This window comes from Tupaia chinensis, unplaced genomic scaffold, assembly GCF_000334495.1.
Source record: "Tupaia chinensis unplaced genomic scaffold, TupChi_1.0 Scaffold000340_1, whole genome shotgun sequence".
NCBI lineage: Eukaryota > Metazoa > Chordata > Mammalia > Scandentia > Tupaiidae > Tupaia > Tupaia belangeri.
This window is the reverse complement of record NW_006159834.1, coordinates 2,350,795-2,368,494: the sequence shown is the minus strand read 5'-3', so window position 1 is coordinate 2,368,494 and position 17,700 is coordinate 2,350,795. Positions and strand designations below refer to the sequence as shown.

The 17,700-nt window shown below is 35.3% G+C and overlaps 1 protein-coding gene and 1 pseudogene across 1 annotated transcript in view; both read right to left on the bottom strand.

Moving 5' to 3' along the window:
• STPG2 (sperm tail PG-rich repeat containing 2) overlaps positions 1-17,700 on the bottom strand; it is a 404,777-nt gene that overhangs the window by 161,721 nt on the left and 225,356 nt on the right. Inside the window, exon 12 of the mRNA XM_006152182.1 lies at positions 13,993-14,108. Within this exon, the coding sequence (XP_006152244.1) occupies positions 13,993-14,108 (116 nt within the window). The remainder of the gene's footprint in view (positions 1-13,992; positions 14,109-17,700) is intronic.
• On the bottom strand, positions 9,662-10,214 carry LOC102491597 (40S ribosomal protein S7 pseudogene; annotated as a pseudogene).

Genomic DNA, 17,700 nt, shown 5'->3' with positions numbered 1-17,700 from the left:
TTTTCTGTCGCAATATTCGAGTCTCCATTCAGTAGTGTTGGCCACTGAGTGGCACTTAATGGTTAGTGATGACGGCCTACCCACCAGCATTCCAGGTCTACGCACTAGTTTTAAGGATGGGAGAGAAATGTGGCAACAGCTGCAGCTCCTCTGCTGGGCTAGCTCACGCTGCTCTGCCCATTATTTCTCCAAGTCCAGTTTTTTTTTCCCTACTTCTTCTTTTTCAATAATATTATAAGCACCTTTTTTCCTTGAATAAGTTCGTTTTTGCCAAGGCAGACAAATTTTCTTTTTTTCTACATCTGAACCCTGTATGACAAACAAATACTTTAATGCTAATAAAATACAAAAAAGCAGAGTTAGGGAAGTGGGAGGGGGGCAGGAGAGAGAGGGTGGAGGAATGCACCAGATTACAAGGCAATAAAACCTTCAGCCTGGTTTCGGCAACTGCCACTAGCTCATTACTGTGACCTTGCCAAGTCACTTAAACTTTGCAGCTCTCAGTGCCTCAACTATAAAATGACAGTACTGAAGGATATATTCTCTAAAGTTTCCACAGATTCTAAAATTCTAAGCTTTGATAAATTAATTAATTTAAAAGCCTTAGCTACATTGCCACAAGGTTGTTAAATCCTAAGGCAAGTGGCTTGTTTCCCTTCTAATCAGAATAGACAAAACCTCACATTTTTGAATTCCAGGATGATTTCTTTCGTATCTTAGTACTCCCATTAGAGAGTAAGAATGGGCTGACAGTTCCTCATACGAACAACTTCCTGAATGAAACAGCTGTTTCAATGTAAAGCCGTAACAAATTTAGATTAGTGGCTCTCCAATTATTTACTTTTTCAAAATTATAAATGAGGTAAATTTTTTTTCTTTAAAGTCAATTACTGAAGCGTTTGATTCAAGATGAATATTCTCCTAAAGCAAAATTCCTAATGGACAGTCAGGCACTATCTGCTCATAAACCGTAAAATGCTCTTTGCAACTGAAGACTGTTTCCTCCTCGGTAAAAGTGTGTTAAAGGGACTCGGAAATGGTTTGATGTATTGAACAGCTGAGTGGTAGGACACGGCATTTACTGTTTTTAATAATACTACCATTTCATAGCAGATGAGGCAGAACCAATTATACCTATTATAACAATTTAATCATGAAAAAAACAAATGACAACTACATTGTAATAGCCTGACCAGTTTTCTATAGTTTATAAAGCCAGATTTAATAGTTGTCTTTAACACTTTTAGTATGTACCTGTATTTTTCAAAGCATATGTAGCAGAGATTGCTAATTGCTTTTAATATCACGACTTATAACTGGGCCCTTTCCAGCCAGAAGTGGCCATGTTTCCAGAAATACTGTCGATTGTTATCCAATTACAAAAGTAACTCTTTGTGGCAAATTTGGGGTTACTTCCTTCAAAAGAAGCCGAATAATTCTCTCCTTTCCCTCCTTCATGGAACATAGAACGTGGATGCCTAGAATAGCCCTCATAAGCCAGGATTTCACCACACAACCAGGCTTGCTAAGTGGTGAGCTGCCTGAAGCCCAGGTTGTCGGTGACTTCACAGAGCCTCCATTTGAGTCCTGGGATGCCTTCCTTTTACATGACAGAGAAGGAAATTTCTGTAATTATTTTGCATTTTAGTTTATATGTATCTGAGCCTACTCTTAGAACAGACATCTTTTTCAGAGTAGGAGATTGTTTCAGTTCTCGTTAAAATTGTAGGTATAGAGCCAGCCCCGCGGCCTAGTGGTTAAGGGAGCCAGAGCCCACATGCCACCTACAGATTGAATCTGGCCCTGGCAGCTTCCAAAACACCCTGGACACATATGTGTGCATGCCCCAAATCCCTACAGCACAGAGAAATGGCAGAGAAGGGATGACAGTATAAGCACACCCCACTGAGGGAGGTGCTTGCTTCTCTCTTTCTCTACTTCTCTCTCTGGCAAGCATACACACCCCTGGCCAGTTAAAACAAAAATATTGTACATATAAAATTTTCTTTAAAAATCAGGAAAAACTAACATGTACATCATTATATATTATGTACACACACACACACACACACACACACATATCACACACACACAAATTATATAAAGATTTATATATAAGATTTTATATATAATATGTAATACATATTTTTATATATAACATATAAAGATTTTTGCCATAGGGAGTGTGCGCTAGACTGAGAGAGAGAGAGAGACAAAGGCAGAGAGAGAGAAATTGAGAAAGCACCCCCTCTCAGGGGGATGGCCATGCCACAATGCCTTCTCCATTCTTCTCAGGATTTGGGGTGTGCACACACGTACCCAGCATGCTTTTCAAGCTGTCAGTTCCAGGACTCCAACTATGGAATCAGCCATATGAGATCCAGCACCTTGACCACCACACCACCTGCTGGCCCAAATATGTGTACTTTTTTTTTTTTTTTTGAGAGGTTTTTTTGTTTTGTTTTGTTTTGTTTTTCACTATAGGGCGCGTGCGCTCGCCAGACAGACAGAGACAGACATAGAGACAGAAAGCAAGAAATCACCCCCCAGGGGGAATGGTCACACCGCAATCCCTTCTCCTCCATTCTCCTCCCGGGATCTTGGGCACGCACGCACATGCGCGTGGCGTGAGTTTTAAGCCACCGAGTCCGGGACGCGAACCGCGGTCGACCACGTGGGAGTCCAGCGACATAGCCATTACACAAACTGCTGGTTCCCAACTATGTGTACTTTTAACAGGTATTTAGAATGAATTTTTGTTAGTTTGTTTGTTTTCTAACAGGGACCACTATGAAATCATGACAGTAATAATCATATACAACTAATTAGTACCTGTACACTAACTTAAAAGGTTTCTATGCCTTCCCCAACTCCAAGATCATCTTCCACTCAGCTAAAAAAGGAGAGTAACTGGGGCCAACCCATGACTTAGTGGTTAAGGCAGCTAGATCCCACATGGCCAATCTTGTGGTTTGAGTCCTGGATCCAGTGACTTGAAAAACAATCTGGGTGTGTATGTGTATGTGTCCACGATCCCAAGAGCATAGAGAAATTAAAAAGAAAGGATTGCAGGTGGCCAAGCCCCTTGGGGGGTGCTTTCTCTCTGTTATCTTTCTTTCTGTCTCTCTGCAGAGTGCACACACCTTATGGGAAAAACAATAGCAACTATAATCACAATTCTAATATTGGGTCATTGGAAAAGTCATGACACATTTTTGCATAGAAAAACAGGAAAAAACATAGCATGACTTTTCTGACAACCAATGGGAATTTTACTTTAATGATGAAAAATGACAAAGAAACAGTTTGGCTGACAGATGTATAACAGAAAATGGAAGTGTTAAGGCAAACCATATGAAATTGCCAATATTTACATTGTTGACCCTCAAAACTTGTCATTTTATATGATTCAACCTGAATTATAATTGAGGTCAGAGAATGTGGACTGTTTGAGGGAAAGAATAGAAGCAAAAGCATGTTACTTATTTCAGGTGAGAGAACTCAGTCCTCTCAAGCACTCCCTACAAAAGTAAAATCCATCGAATACTCTCATGTCACGTATAGAGTGTCCCGTCCAAAAATCATTAATGTTGGATTATTTCAAGTTTTTTTCTCCCTGAATGATCTGTGTTTCTTCCAAAATGCTTTTGTTTTTCTTCTTTTCTGCCCCCCATCTTTTAATTGGACTCAAATGTCTATTGGTCCTTGTTATGTTTTTTTTTCGCCCCATTCTCTGAAGACACTAAAAGTTAATTGGAAGCTTTCTGGAAATGACTGGGGCTTCTCGAACTAAATCTTGGACAATGTGGCTCAACCACTTCATAGCAAAATGCCGATGTCAGTACTTTAAAGTTGCTTTTGCCTTTCTTTCTCTAACACTGATCAATTCCTCAGAGAAGAATCTTCCAACTTCCTGCCGTAGGATAAAATCCGGGATATCAGCTTTTGGGAACAAACGGGGAGATGACCAGTTTATTAGCTGTAGTGAGTATTCATTCACATACTCTCCCCGGCTCTTCGCCTTCTAATTTTGACAGTATTAAACTCATTGGTTGACAAATAATATTCTCATTTCCTTGGTGATTTTTAAATCATAATTTTAAATAAGAATCTTTCCTCCAATTCGATAAAGTATAAGAGGGTAGTAAATGCATTGCAGTTAATGTTATAAATTGATATTTATTTTTTTCTCTAAGCTTAATCTATATGGCTAATTTTTCAAATGTAAATTTTCATTTTGTAATTACATACTTCACATTTAATATGCTCTCTCATTTAAATCAAGAATAGGGAGTAAGTGGAAATACATGCACTACAGCTGAAGAGTCTCAGCCTTTTCTCTTCTCCTGATTGTGTAGTGAGAGGTGAGTCTAAAAAGGTACCTTTTACATATATTAGACGTAACATCAAAAGAGAAAACTTGGTATATAGTCAAAGTTTATTTTTTTTACCAAAGTGCTTCCTTTACAGTGCCTAACTTAGTCCTTGGTGTGCTGTAAATGTTCAATAAAAGAATAAAATTAAAGAGTATATGAGAGAACTAATTAGTAACATTCCAATATTCTTCAACTCCCAAATATTATGATCTAAAAGCAGTCCTTTATATAGTAAAAAACTTGTTCAAGCTAGCAATCTAGTATTTCTTGGTTTTACTTGTAACCTTAATTAAAATAGTTGGATATAATTTGACCAAATACTTGTTTAAAATCCAAATCTTTAACAGATTTCTGAAAGTTGGTTTAGCTAAATTAAGATAATTAAGAATTCCAAAAATCTGCTTTTTTAAAATCTACTATTTGTATCAAGTTACTAAGTAGTTATAAAAGAGAGAGGGGAATTATATGAATAAATACTGATCAATCACCTAGGTTCAATTATAGCCAATTCGGTTTTTTTGGAAAATGATAATGATATCAAGGTTTTTAATAAGACAATGTGAGATCTTACTTATGTCCAATGGGTATCAGATTATCTCAGAAATATAGACCACACATCTCCGATCTTTCTGAAGTCAAATAAAATTACTGCATGGATAGAAATGAAGATAGTAAGAATCTCAAAGAATAGTGAAGAAAATTAAAGATTTATTACCATAGGATAAACTAGCACCAAATTTACCCATTTCACAAATACTTATTAACTATTTATTCATCATATCAGGATATCTCATCTAAAACCTTTCCTGCACTCTGGACAGAGACTCAAAAGACACATGCATATGATTTTAGAGACCAAAAACAAAAAATTAGTCTTACTAACTAATCTATTGTGTGCTATAGAAATAGAAAATAATTCTAAAGCCCGAGTGCTTGTTCCTTCAGTACTGAACACACGTGCTGTCTGATGATGGTTTTTACTCTTCAACCTTTGCCCATCACAAAGAAAACAGTGTAAGATTGAGAGCAATGCATACATGTTTTAACACAAATAACGTGAAATTATTTTTATTCATAACAAGCTAGGTCTCTATCTTTTTTTTCTCATCAAGAAAGCAATGAACTAATAAACATTCCTATATTTACATATAATAACCATAAATATATTTTAGCCAAATATGAAGCAGCATGTGTCACATGTTGAAGAAAGTGTTATTTAAAACTGTCATATGGAACCAGCAGATGTGTGGTGGTTAAATGTGCTGAACTCCCACATGGCCAACTGCAGTTCAAGTCCTGGACCTGGTGGCTTGCTTTCTCACTTTCTCTCTCTCTTTCTCTGTCTCTCTCTGAACAAACTAGAAAATAATAATAAAGTTAAATAACATGCATATGATTTTAGAGACCAAAAACAAAAAATTAGTCTTACTAACTAATCTATTGTGTGCTATAGAAATAGAAAATAATTCTAAAGCCCGAGTGCTTGTTCCTTCAGTACTGAACACACGTGCTGTCTGATGATGGTTTTTACTCTTCAACCTTTGCCCATCACAAAGAAAACAGTGTAAGATTGAGAGCAATGCATACATGTTTTAACACAAATAACGTGAAATTATTTTTATTCATAACAAGCTAGGTCTCTATCTTTTTTTTCTCATCAAGAAAGCAATGAACTAATAAACATTCCTATATTTACATATAATAACCATAAATATATTTTAGCCAAATATGAAGCAGCATGTGTCACATGTTGAAGAAAGTGTTATTTAAAACTGTCATATGGAACCAGCAGATGTGTGGTGGTTAAATGTGCTGAACTCCCACATGGCCAACTGCAGTTCAAGTCCTGGACCTGGTGGCTTGCTTTCTCACTTTCTCTCTCTCTTTCTCTGTCTCTCTCTGAACAAACTAGAAAATAATAATAAAGTTAAATAAAATAATAATTTTAAAAATTAAATAAATAAAAACTGGCAAATGTGTGAAGTGCATTTAGGAGATTTACTTCTTTTTTTTTTCCCTCTCTATAGGGTAAATGTTAATTATTATTACAAGGGAGAAATGTTGAAATAATTGATAAATAATTGATATTTGCTATCTTACATACAAAACAACCATGATTGTAACTTTTAATGAGAAGTAAATTGATAACCTATTTATATATAAATATTAAACAGTGCATTTGCTAGAAAACTTTGGGAAGATGTTTCTCATTTTTGCAAGAAAAAAATGTTAATGAAAATTTAGTAAAATATAAGGCACAATAACAAGATTAAATAATACCACAATTCCAACTGTAGAAATGTGTGGAACACTAGTATTCGTAATACTGAACAAAATCACCTTTAAGACTGTTTAGTAAACTATTTAATTTTATTTAAGACTAAGTATTTCAAAAGAAAGTCATACTTGTTCAGTTCTCAAGAAGTTAAAAAGGCAATTCAGTTTGATAACTTTGCTATGTTAAAATGTCACAGGAAGAGAAAACTCCGAAGCCATGTACACCTTTCTCTTCATAATTTTATATTGCACAAAATAATACTTAAAAGAAATTTTCCATCTTTCTTTTGTCCTATAATTGGAAATAATTTCTCTAAAATAATCACTAATATTTCAGCCTCGGAGGCAATTAAAACTAATTTTACGCTTCAAGGATATTTAAATCAATAAAGCAGTTACTGAAGCAATATCACTTTATCTAGAGCAGCACTTTTTAAATATAGTTTCCAATAATTAGGAATACAAAAGTAGCACCTTACTTTTACAAGGTGAATACTATATCACGTTTTTTCCCAGTAAATTAGAGTAATTGATTTTTTTTACATTTACTGACAACAGCTATTCAAAGTGACTTACATATTTCAGACTCATGATAATTAAGTTTGAGCTACCATATTAGAGTCAATGATCAAGAAATTAATGTTTTTCAGAACACAAACAGACTATTTTTTCAGACCGTAAGGCCATCAGAAAAAAGAGGTATCCAGAAAATGGCCTATTCTAGTCGTCAGGGCAAAAAGATGAATCTGTTTGGGTAAGTCAGGACTACTGTAAGACTCCCAAGAGTAGTCAATATGTAGACATATCTATATAAAATGCAGGATTCCTGATGTGTAATGATTATACAAACTAATAAGAATGATCTGCTCTAAAGTGCAACATTTCAAACCATTGTAGAAGAAAGTCACTAAAATCTCTTTCCATAACGAATCTGATAAGCAGTTTAGGGGTTCAAGCCTGTCGAAGCAACCCTGGTTGAACACCAGCAACATTAGTTTACATCTGTGGCAGTTAATTTATTTATATATAATCACATTAATGTTTGTTCCTTATAGCTTTCCCCAGAGCTAAGAAATAAAGGCACTAAGAAGGAAAAGAAAAGGTCAAGGCAAATAACAAAACTTGGGACGCTGAGACTGTAAGTGAAATCATAACCTTTTTTGTAGCCATATCTCTTTCTTTTAGGGTAGAATTGTTGCACATGAATGGAAGCAGGCCAGTATCAACTGCCCCAAGAATGACTCGATCAACACAAATGACAGAATCGGTGACAAATGGTTACTCTACCCAGGGCCGGTTTCTAGTCAGAGGGAATACTGCAGTGAAGGCTAAGGGAAGAAGCACATCAGACCTGAAGAGGAGTCAGGCTTGGAACTGGCTGTTACTGAGATGGGAGACAGAGTTGCAATAAACAGGTAGTCAGAACATAGGCCCAAAGACACAGAAGAGCAGCGCATTCATGAGAAACTGTGTGCTCACAGGACGCGGCTTACAGCAGTGAGTCACCTAGATACACTACACTCCGCAGCACAAGGTCATGGTATTCCTGGCCCAGAGGCACCAGACAAAGAATGCAGATCCTGAAGGTCAGTTAGCCCCACAGGAAACTTCGGCAAATAGATTACCTCAATTACTGGTTGAGAAAGCTGTCTCTCTCTGCACATGGGCCCTATGACAAAAAAACTTTAAAAAAAAAAAAAGTCTTTTAAAATTTAATTTATTTTTGCTGTAGGGTATATGTGCTTGCAAGAGAGAGAAGGGAAGTGAGAACTCACCCTCCAGGGGGCATGGCAACTCACCCTGCAGGGGGCATGGCCATGCAGCAACCCCTTCTTCTCCATTTTTCCCTTAGCATTTTGGGCATAAGCACACATGTGCCTGGCATGATTTTTAAGCTGCTAGGTCTAGGATTCACACTGCAATCAGCCTTGGGAGAATCCAGCACCTGCTGGTCCCCAAAATGGTTTTTTTGGAAAAATAAAATGTACAAAAATTCACTTGGCAAAGAAAACAACTTAAATATGCTAATAATCATTTAACAAATATGAGAAGTTATCAAAGAATTACCTAAAGATAATTTTGGAAAAAATTTACAAATATGTAGTGAATGCCTTAGAAGATCCAAGCTCTTATTTACCAGTAATTCTAGGAATTTTCCCTTAGGGTATAACAAACCTAGGAAAAAATATTAGGTATGAGATTAGCTTTATAGAGATATTTATGGTATTAAAAACTTGAAAACCATAGGTAACTTTTTAAATATATCATGGAGTACTCATTGAATAAACTATCTGGCTATTATTTCAAGTTTTATTTTCTGAGAATATGTAAAAAAGGAGGGGAGGGAAAATATTTATTTATTTATTTGTTTGTTTGTTTGTTTGAGGTTTGTACCATAGGGCACGTTCACTTGCCAGAGAAAGAAAGAGACAGAAACAGTGAGAAGGAAAGTGAGAACTCAAATCGCAGTGGGATGGCCACATCACAATCCTTTCTCCTCCATTCTCCTCCTGGGATCTTGGGTGTGCATGCACAAATGCCTGGCATGAGTTTCAAGTCACAGGATCCAAGACGTGAACTGCAGTTGGCCATGTGGGAGTCCAGCAACATAACCGCTACACCATCTGCTGGTTCCCCAAATGTTTAGTTTTTGATAAAAATATAATTATATCACATGTATGTTAATGTATTTTTCCCCTATTGTACAAAATTATTCTATTCTGTAATTTCCAAATAAACAATACCTACTAATTAGCTCTTCAAAATCACCTAGAATTAAAGGCTTTTTAAATAATAAGGAATCTGATAACAAAATACTTTAAATAAACTGCTTTTATGATCTTTCATTTAATTTTTGTAGAACTTGCTTTTTGTGTATTTATTAATTTCTGTAATATTTGAATGAAAGTTTAAGTAAAATTAACTATGCTAAATTTGTTCTACTGTGCATTTTCTTCTTTTTATTTTATTTTATTTTATTTTATTTTATTTTTTACTGTAAGGGTACTTTATTTAGTCATTTTCTTCACAACTGAAACTCGGAATTCAAAGTTAACATCCTTGCCCATGAGCTTCTTATAGATACCAGAGAAAGTTTCAACCTTGTGCTCCACGTTTTTCTGCTGGGCTTTGTCCAGGTGGACCTTGGTCCTCCAGGATGGCGTCGTGCACGGCGGTCAGGGTGCGGCTTCTGGGACACTTTTGCTTATTTTTCAGATGGCTTTTTTGAGTTGGCTTAAGCAGAATTCTCCTCTGAGCAATAAAGACCATGTGCTTCCCACTGAACTTCTTCTCCAGCTCGCGAATGAGCTGCCCTTGGATCTTCTAGAAGGACTTTAGTTGAGGGACAGGAACAATGATTATCCGACCACCACCAACTTCAATTTCCTGGGACGCCGTGATGTTCAGCTCCCTGAGCTGTGCCTTCAGGTCCGAGTTCATCTCCAGCTCCAACAGGGCCTAGGAGATGCCCCACTCGAACTCATCCAGCTTCTCGCCATTGGGCTTCACGATCTTGGCGCTCGAGCTGAACATGCCTGCTCCTCGGTGAGCGCCGGCTGAGGAAGCTCTACTGTACATTTTTTAAGATGTATTTAAATTTTTGTATAATACTTAAATTAACTCTTTTTTTTCAGAGAAGAACTTTTGCTATAGAGTGCATGTCCCCACTGGAGATACGGAGAGAGAAAGTGAGAAATTGCCCCCAGCAGTGGAGCTGGCCATGCCCTAATCCCTTCTTCTCCACTTTCCTTTCAGGATTTTGGGCATGCACACACATGCTCTGATTGGGAGTTTCAAGCCATTGGGTCTAGGGCTAGAACTATAGTCAGTCATGTGGGAGTCCAGTGCCACACCCACTATGCCACCTACTGACCCCTAAATAAAGGATTTTATAAAGTTAAATTCCTTGAAGTTTCTATTTGACTTTCTTTACATTCTCACATAATAATTGTCTAGTTTAAATTTCTGCATATTATTGTGAATCTTTTTCTAAATCTCAAAAACATATTTTTAGTCAGAAGACTTATTCAACAAGAGAATGGGAATGAAACCATAAAACTTAACTGCTACTTTAAAAGAAATATATATTTAAATATAATTTTCACTGGGAACTAATTAGAAAAACTTTATTTATAGGTAAAGATTAGTGATTTATGAAAAGAATACCTAAAGATGATTTATTTTGTTCATCTATTCAATAAATATTTTTGATATACTACAGACTCTACAGTTGAAACTGAAATAACATAAAATGAAATGATCTTTGCCCTTGGAGCTCTGCATGTAATATTGGGAGTTCTTGATTAGAATCATAAGTGAGCTTTTGTAAATTAATAAGCATTCTAAAATTGCATGCAGTTATGAGCATACGTGCATTTTTGCTCTTAGCTTTCATTAGATCTTCCAAAGGATCAGTAAACATTAAACCAAAAAAATGTCAAAGCAAGGAGGAACAAAGGAAAAAATCAGATTAGCTAGTATTTGAAATAAAATGGACAAAGAAAGGACTTATTCTAATAACAGCTCTGACAACCCCTCAAAAAAAAAAAAAAAGAGGAGAAAACTCATTCTGCTTATGATAAAAGAGAATTCACCAACAAATGAAAATGGCAAGCAGACTTTGCGAATGCGTGTGCAATTTAAGAGAGCTCTAGTTATTTACAAATATCACTGTAAAGACCACTAGCATTGGACAGTGGGGAGGAAACACTGAAAATGTTTAACTATTGGGTGGCAGAGAGCTTCCACATTCAAGTACTTTCCAAGTAGAATCCAATTTCAATGTTAAATCATCATAAATTTCTTGAACCATCTCTTTTTGTAAAAAATAATAATAATAAAGTTTGGAAGGCAAATAGACTCAAAGGAGCATCAACTTAAACTTTTTAGTCACGGAAGGACATGTCAAAATATATGAGAAAGTTATAATAAAGGGATCCAGGAGTATATCAGCTTATTGTCTTAAAAGTAGTTTTTCTTGGGGCTGACAGGTGGCATGATGGTTAAGGGTGCTGGACTCCCCACACAGCTGACTGTGGTTTGAGTCCCAGACCTGGTGACTTGCTTTCTCAGTTTCTCTCTCTCTCCATCTCTGGTCCAGCAAAAAAATAAATAAATAAACACAAAGTAATTTTTTTATTTTTAAGAGAGGTTTTTGCTATAGGGCACGTGTGTTCGCCAGAAAGTCAGAGAGAGACCGAGAGATAGAAAGGGAGAAATCACTCCCCACCCCCCGGGGTGATGGCCACTCTGCAATCCCTTCTCCATTCTCCTCTTGGGATCTTGGGCACACATGCACACACACCCAGCATGAGTTTAAGCCACTGGGTCTGGAACTCAAACCACAGTCAACTACATGGGAGTCAAGCGACATAGCCAATACACCAACTGCTGGTTCCAAAATAATTCTTTTCAAAAAGTAGTTTTTCTTAAAAGAAGGAAGATTGTGAAAGAAAATTATTTGTCAAAAATATTTTCAATTAAAAGAAACAAATGGTGTGGAGAAGACAAAAACAAAACTTACAGTCTTAATTATGTATAGAAAAGTTACCTTGCATTTTAAAATGTATTAGTATAAAATATCAGGCAATATCATAATAAATATCATTATTAAATCTCTAAGTGCTTTTTCTTGACATGACAAACAATTTTCCATAATAAATTACTATGGCAAAGCATAAATATAATAACACATTTGTAAAATATTGGTTTAAAAAAAGCAAGAACATCTTTAAATGCTATTGATACATAGACTAGAGATATATCCTTTAAGAAAAACACATTGCAAAATGAAAAATACTATAGACTTGCTGGCATTTATTATTTTTAGATACCATGAAAGTCTGTTGTTAAGAGGAGGAAAAAGTGGTCATCTTAAGATTTAATATGATTTAATATGATCAGACTATGAACAACAAAAATACTCAGCTTACTAAGACTAGTAGCTTAATCATCAATACTTGTTTCAAACGCCTTCCTCACTGTGCCCACCAACCCAAAGTAAATAACACTATAACCTTTGCCCAATCCCAACCAAGTCCTTGTTTGCAAGACTTGCCTTAAATCACCCAGCCCAGATTCTAAAACCTTATAAATATACTCCTTTGACCTCACCTTATTTTTACTTTACTAAAACTCTTTGGCAGATTGTCCCTTTCTAAAGTAGGCCTAATAAAGTTAGTTTTGCTTAATCACAAGGAATTAGTGGCCATCTTTGGAGGAATCAACAACCAACAAATAAAATAATCTTCGGTTTTTCATTTTCTTTTCTTTCTATTTCCCAATAGTATATTATAAAGCTGTCTTTGACAGATGCTAAAAAATTATTTAGAGTCTGACATTTTAAATAAATAGAAAAACATTCATTCAATAAAAATAGACTGTTATTAACTAACCCTAACAAGAACATTCATTTTAATTTGCACTCAGAATTAACCCTTAAGTTAACTGCTATAAGTTCGTATAAATATTTCATTTTAAATAGTAGGGTTGGAATGAGGGGCCCTATTTGATCCTAACTCTTTTTTTTTTTTTTTTAAAGAGAGATTTTTGCTATAGGCACATGTGCTTGCTGGAGAGACAGAGCAAGAAAGAGAGACAGAAAGCAATAAATCACCTCCCAGAAGGGATGGCTACCCTGCAATCCCTTCTCCTCCATTCTCCTCTCAGGACTTTGGGCACACACACACATGCGCCTAGCGTGAGTTTCAAGCTACCAGGTCTGGGACTCAAACCATGGTCAACTACATGGGAGTCCAGTGACGTAACCATTATGCCATCCACTAGTCTCTAACTCTTAAAGGAGGGAATAAAAAGGTCCACTATGAACACAACCTCTAATACCCTGCAGGTTTACTCCTTATCATCAGAAAATCCACAGCTTAAAAGAGACATTCATTTGGTATGTATCTAAACCACAGCATCCATGCTTATTAAAAAGAAAATAAAATATCAATACTTGATTTATTAAATCTTATTAAATCCATAGGGCTTTTTCTTCAGTCCTCTAAAAAACTCACAATTTCAATAAACACTAGAGTTCAAGATATATTTATATACACACAAGTAAACTTTTAAAAGTTTCAGGAATGTAATTAAATTAAATCTATAAATGCTGAAGAGGATATAATATATATAAAGTATCAAATTAAATATGCCATATTCTTTTTTAAAGTGGCAGCGTATGTCTTCATGACTGTATTTCTTAGCAAATAGATTTTGATTAATCAATAATAGGAATAAAATATATGGAAAGGATTTAAATGTGTACATTTTCAGTACTCCATGGAAAGCGTTCTATTCTTCTGTCACTTATAAGAGAGAAATATCATCGACAAACCTCATATGCTGCTGGACCAGGAGTAATCTCTCTGGAATCTTCAAACCGCTTTGATGTTCTAACAAATACAGGTATAGGGCAAGATTTCCTTAAAACAGGATTGTACGCAGCAGGTCCTGAGAGAAAACAAATGTAAAGATTATAATGAAGTGTGTTTAAAATAATTTTTTTGGTCATATAAATATTAAGTTTATGCTTTTAATGTATAAAATTAAAAACAAAAAAATCTTGTACCCAGTCATTTGGAATGCTTAAAATCAATCAGCTCAGGGCTTTAAAAATGTGATAAGTATAAAATGGTGACATATGTTTACCTAATAAGTATATTCAGAATAGCAGTAATTTCCAAAAAAGAGAGAGAAAAAAAAAGTAGTACTCTCTCAAGATATATAATAGATTATGAGAAAATACATGTAACTTTTATGTCCTAAATATTCATTCATATGTTCAATGAGGAGGCAAAACTTTAGCTGCATTTGGAAATATAAATGGTATTTAAGCAGAAAATTGGTCTAACAGCATTCTGGGCACTAAGCATTATAGAAATCAACACAGGAAGATGGAATTCACATGGAACAACTGGACATAGTAAACAAATTGTTTGAATAGAACAGGGCCTAATCCTAAATAAGGAAGAATATTGTGCTTAAGCCAAAGGGTTTCAAACTGAATTCTACAATGCCCCCCAAATTATGGAAGTGACCAGAAGTTATCTTTTAGGTAAAGCCCAAGTAGAAGAGGTTTTAATTATTTTCATTTGAAACAGCTCTGAAGTTAATGTTTTATTTGTTTGGGTCTCAAGTAAGAATTAACCAAATTCTTCTAGAAAAATAAATTTTTGAGAACCACTTAAATAGGTTGCTCTTGGAAGTTTTAGGTAAAAGGAGATTCATAAAGAGACTGGCAGTTTAAGAGGCAAACTCTGGCAGTACTTTACAGTCCAAGATGTCTTGAAGAGGGTCTATTTGCGGCACACTGAGAAGGATTCATAAACATTGATAAGGGAAAGGAAAAACAACTCAGAACATTTTCTGAGAGATGCAAAAACATTTAATATATACATTTACATAAAAATGGGGTGCAGCAGGTAGCATCCTCTGGACTCCCACACAGCTGCCTGTGGTTCAAGTCCTGGACCCAGAGTCTTGAAAATCATACCAGGTGTCTGTGCATGCATGCCCAAAATCTCAAGAGGAAAATAGAGAAGAGATTGCCTCATGGCCATCCTGCCCTGGAGAGTGATTTCTCACTTTCCCTCTCTCTGTCTCTCTTCTGCAAATGCATGTGCCTATAGCAAAAACCTAAAAATAAATAAATAAAATTTAAAAAGATACAAATGAATAGTGACTGTGAAAAATGTAACAATGTGAGCAAAATAAGAAAACACAGTTAGAAGATACTATTGAGAAGGAACATCCTGAGTTTGGTTGTTTGAGAAATTGCCAGGTACCGAAATGGAAATGTCTGGGAGATTAATTAAAGATTGACTGAAGTTCAATGGGAACTCTGGCCTGGAGAAAAAGAATGGCATTACTCACTTGGAGACAGTGGTTGAGATTTTTCTAAGTGAAAGAGTAAAGAAAGGGAAAACTTAAATAACTGAAAACCAAAACTTTTCGGGCTACATATAGAAAGGAAGATGTGGGGTCAAAGAAGGAGATAGTACAGTGAATAGATTCTGGCTAGTTCAACTTCACAGAGAGAAAACAGGAAGTTATTTTTTCAAATTTTAACTAACACTTGAGTGTTTTTCACATGCCAAACTTTGTGTCAGGAGGGGGAAAGACTTCGCAGGAAGATCACCCACCCTTGAGCGGGTAGAATGTAGCTTTAGAAGAATGGTAAAAACATTACAGAGACACTGTATGGGGAGCGAAAAAAAAACCACTTTGGGCATAGAATATAGACAATGAACATACAGTGATATAGTAGAATATATACAAAAATTAATAGAATATAAAATTAATGTCTGAATCTCTTTAACAAATATGCCATTTAAAATCATCCTGGTGATACCTTGAAATCTAAAATATCTTAGAATTCATAAGTTCAACTGAAGTATCTTTAATATCTTATTAATATAAAACATTTCAAAATTTAAGATAAAAGATGACATCTTGGTTCTAGCCAATCATTCTAATATCAAATCAACTAAAGGTATAGGTATCCAAAGTTATAAAGAGTTTGTGGGGAAATTAATGTGTTTGATCTCCCAAGTGACAAGCAAAGTGTTCTAGCAAATGCAATCTTGTTGTAATACAACAATAAACACAACTTTGGAATAACAGCATTTATATTTACAGTACAGAGGAATAACACAGATAGTATCTTTACAAGATTTTAGTACACAAACTAAACTATAAATGGGAAAATGTATCAGTTACTGCAGTAACTAAGAAAGAACACAAACTATCGTCAGGAGTTGGGTGCACAATTCCAGTCAGTTAATTAAAGATTGCACTTAAACCATAAAGATTTTTAAAAGTTAATGCAACAGGTAAGGCCATTATCCGACACTATTGTAAAGGAAAGTTTTATTTTCAATTATGGAGAAATACAATCTCTCTCCTCTCCTTACCATCATGCTACAGCAACTGATAAATATTTACATTCATGGTTATAGCTCATTAAAGAAAAGAAATTATTCAAATGTAGCTGCAGTGGATTTCTTTTTATTGCAATTCCATTGAGGAGCATTACGTGAAGCAAAGCTTCTCTTAATATGAATCTTGCTACATTTTACTTAGCCCGCTTTATGCTACAGAGTAATAAACAGGGGAGGGGTATTGTACTTAATCTTAAAATATATTTTCAATTACCTATACTACTACTTATATGATACAAGTCAAAGATTTACACCGCTTCACCAGCTCTGATTCACAGCTGGATTATGCAGAAACTATCTTCTTTTAATATACCAAAATGCCACTGTTTAATCACAGGTCACGGAAGAAGAAAACTTCTCATTCCAAACCAAACACCTATGAAAAGTCTGCCTGACTCATGACTAGCATATAATGGGAAATTCGAGAGTAGGTGATTCTTATAATTACGTATTTTCCGACCCTGTGCCAACTCAGTCTCTATGAAATGTCAACCAATGCTACAGGGCAAAAATGGAGGAAAACAAGAACAATGAGCAATTTAAAATCCATGCTTCTGGCCCTTCAAGACAACAATTTTGGTACATTAGAGTGGACTCAGAAATAACTATAAATAAGCTTCAAAAATCTCAGTTATGTCTTGATAATGAGCAAAAATTTATAAATCATGTAACCGTTCTTGCTGATGAATACTAAGTCCTTTTTTTTCATGTAAAGGTGACAGAAACCTACTGAAAAGTAAATGTCCCATATGTGAGTATATCTTTAAGAATTAAAAAGCATTTAGGAAATTGTTCATTGAAATAGCACGGGTTTCAAATGTCATTTAGAGAGCTTATATTCTTATGGAACACATTCTCTTACACTGATTTTATTCTTCAGCTTTACAAACGAAGTAACAGCAAAGACAAAAGATTAGTTCACGAAGTTTCACTGCCAATGTCAGAACCACATTCAAGTTTAGTGCCCTTCTACTGCTCCTAAGACTCGATTTGATTAAATGGCACTTCAGATTATCACAACAGAACTACGCAGTCTATTAAACTGAGGTTATAGGTAATAAAGGGGGGGAAGTCCCAACAGTGCATACATTTTAACCAAAATT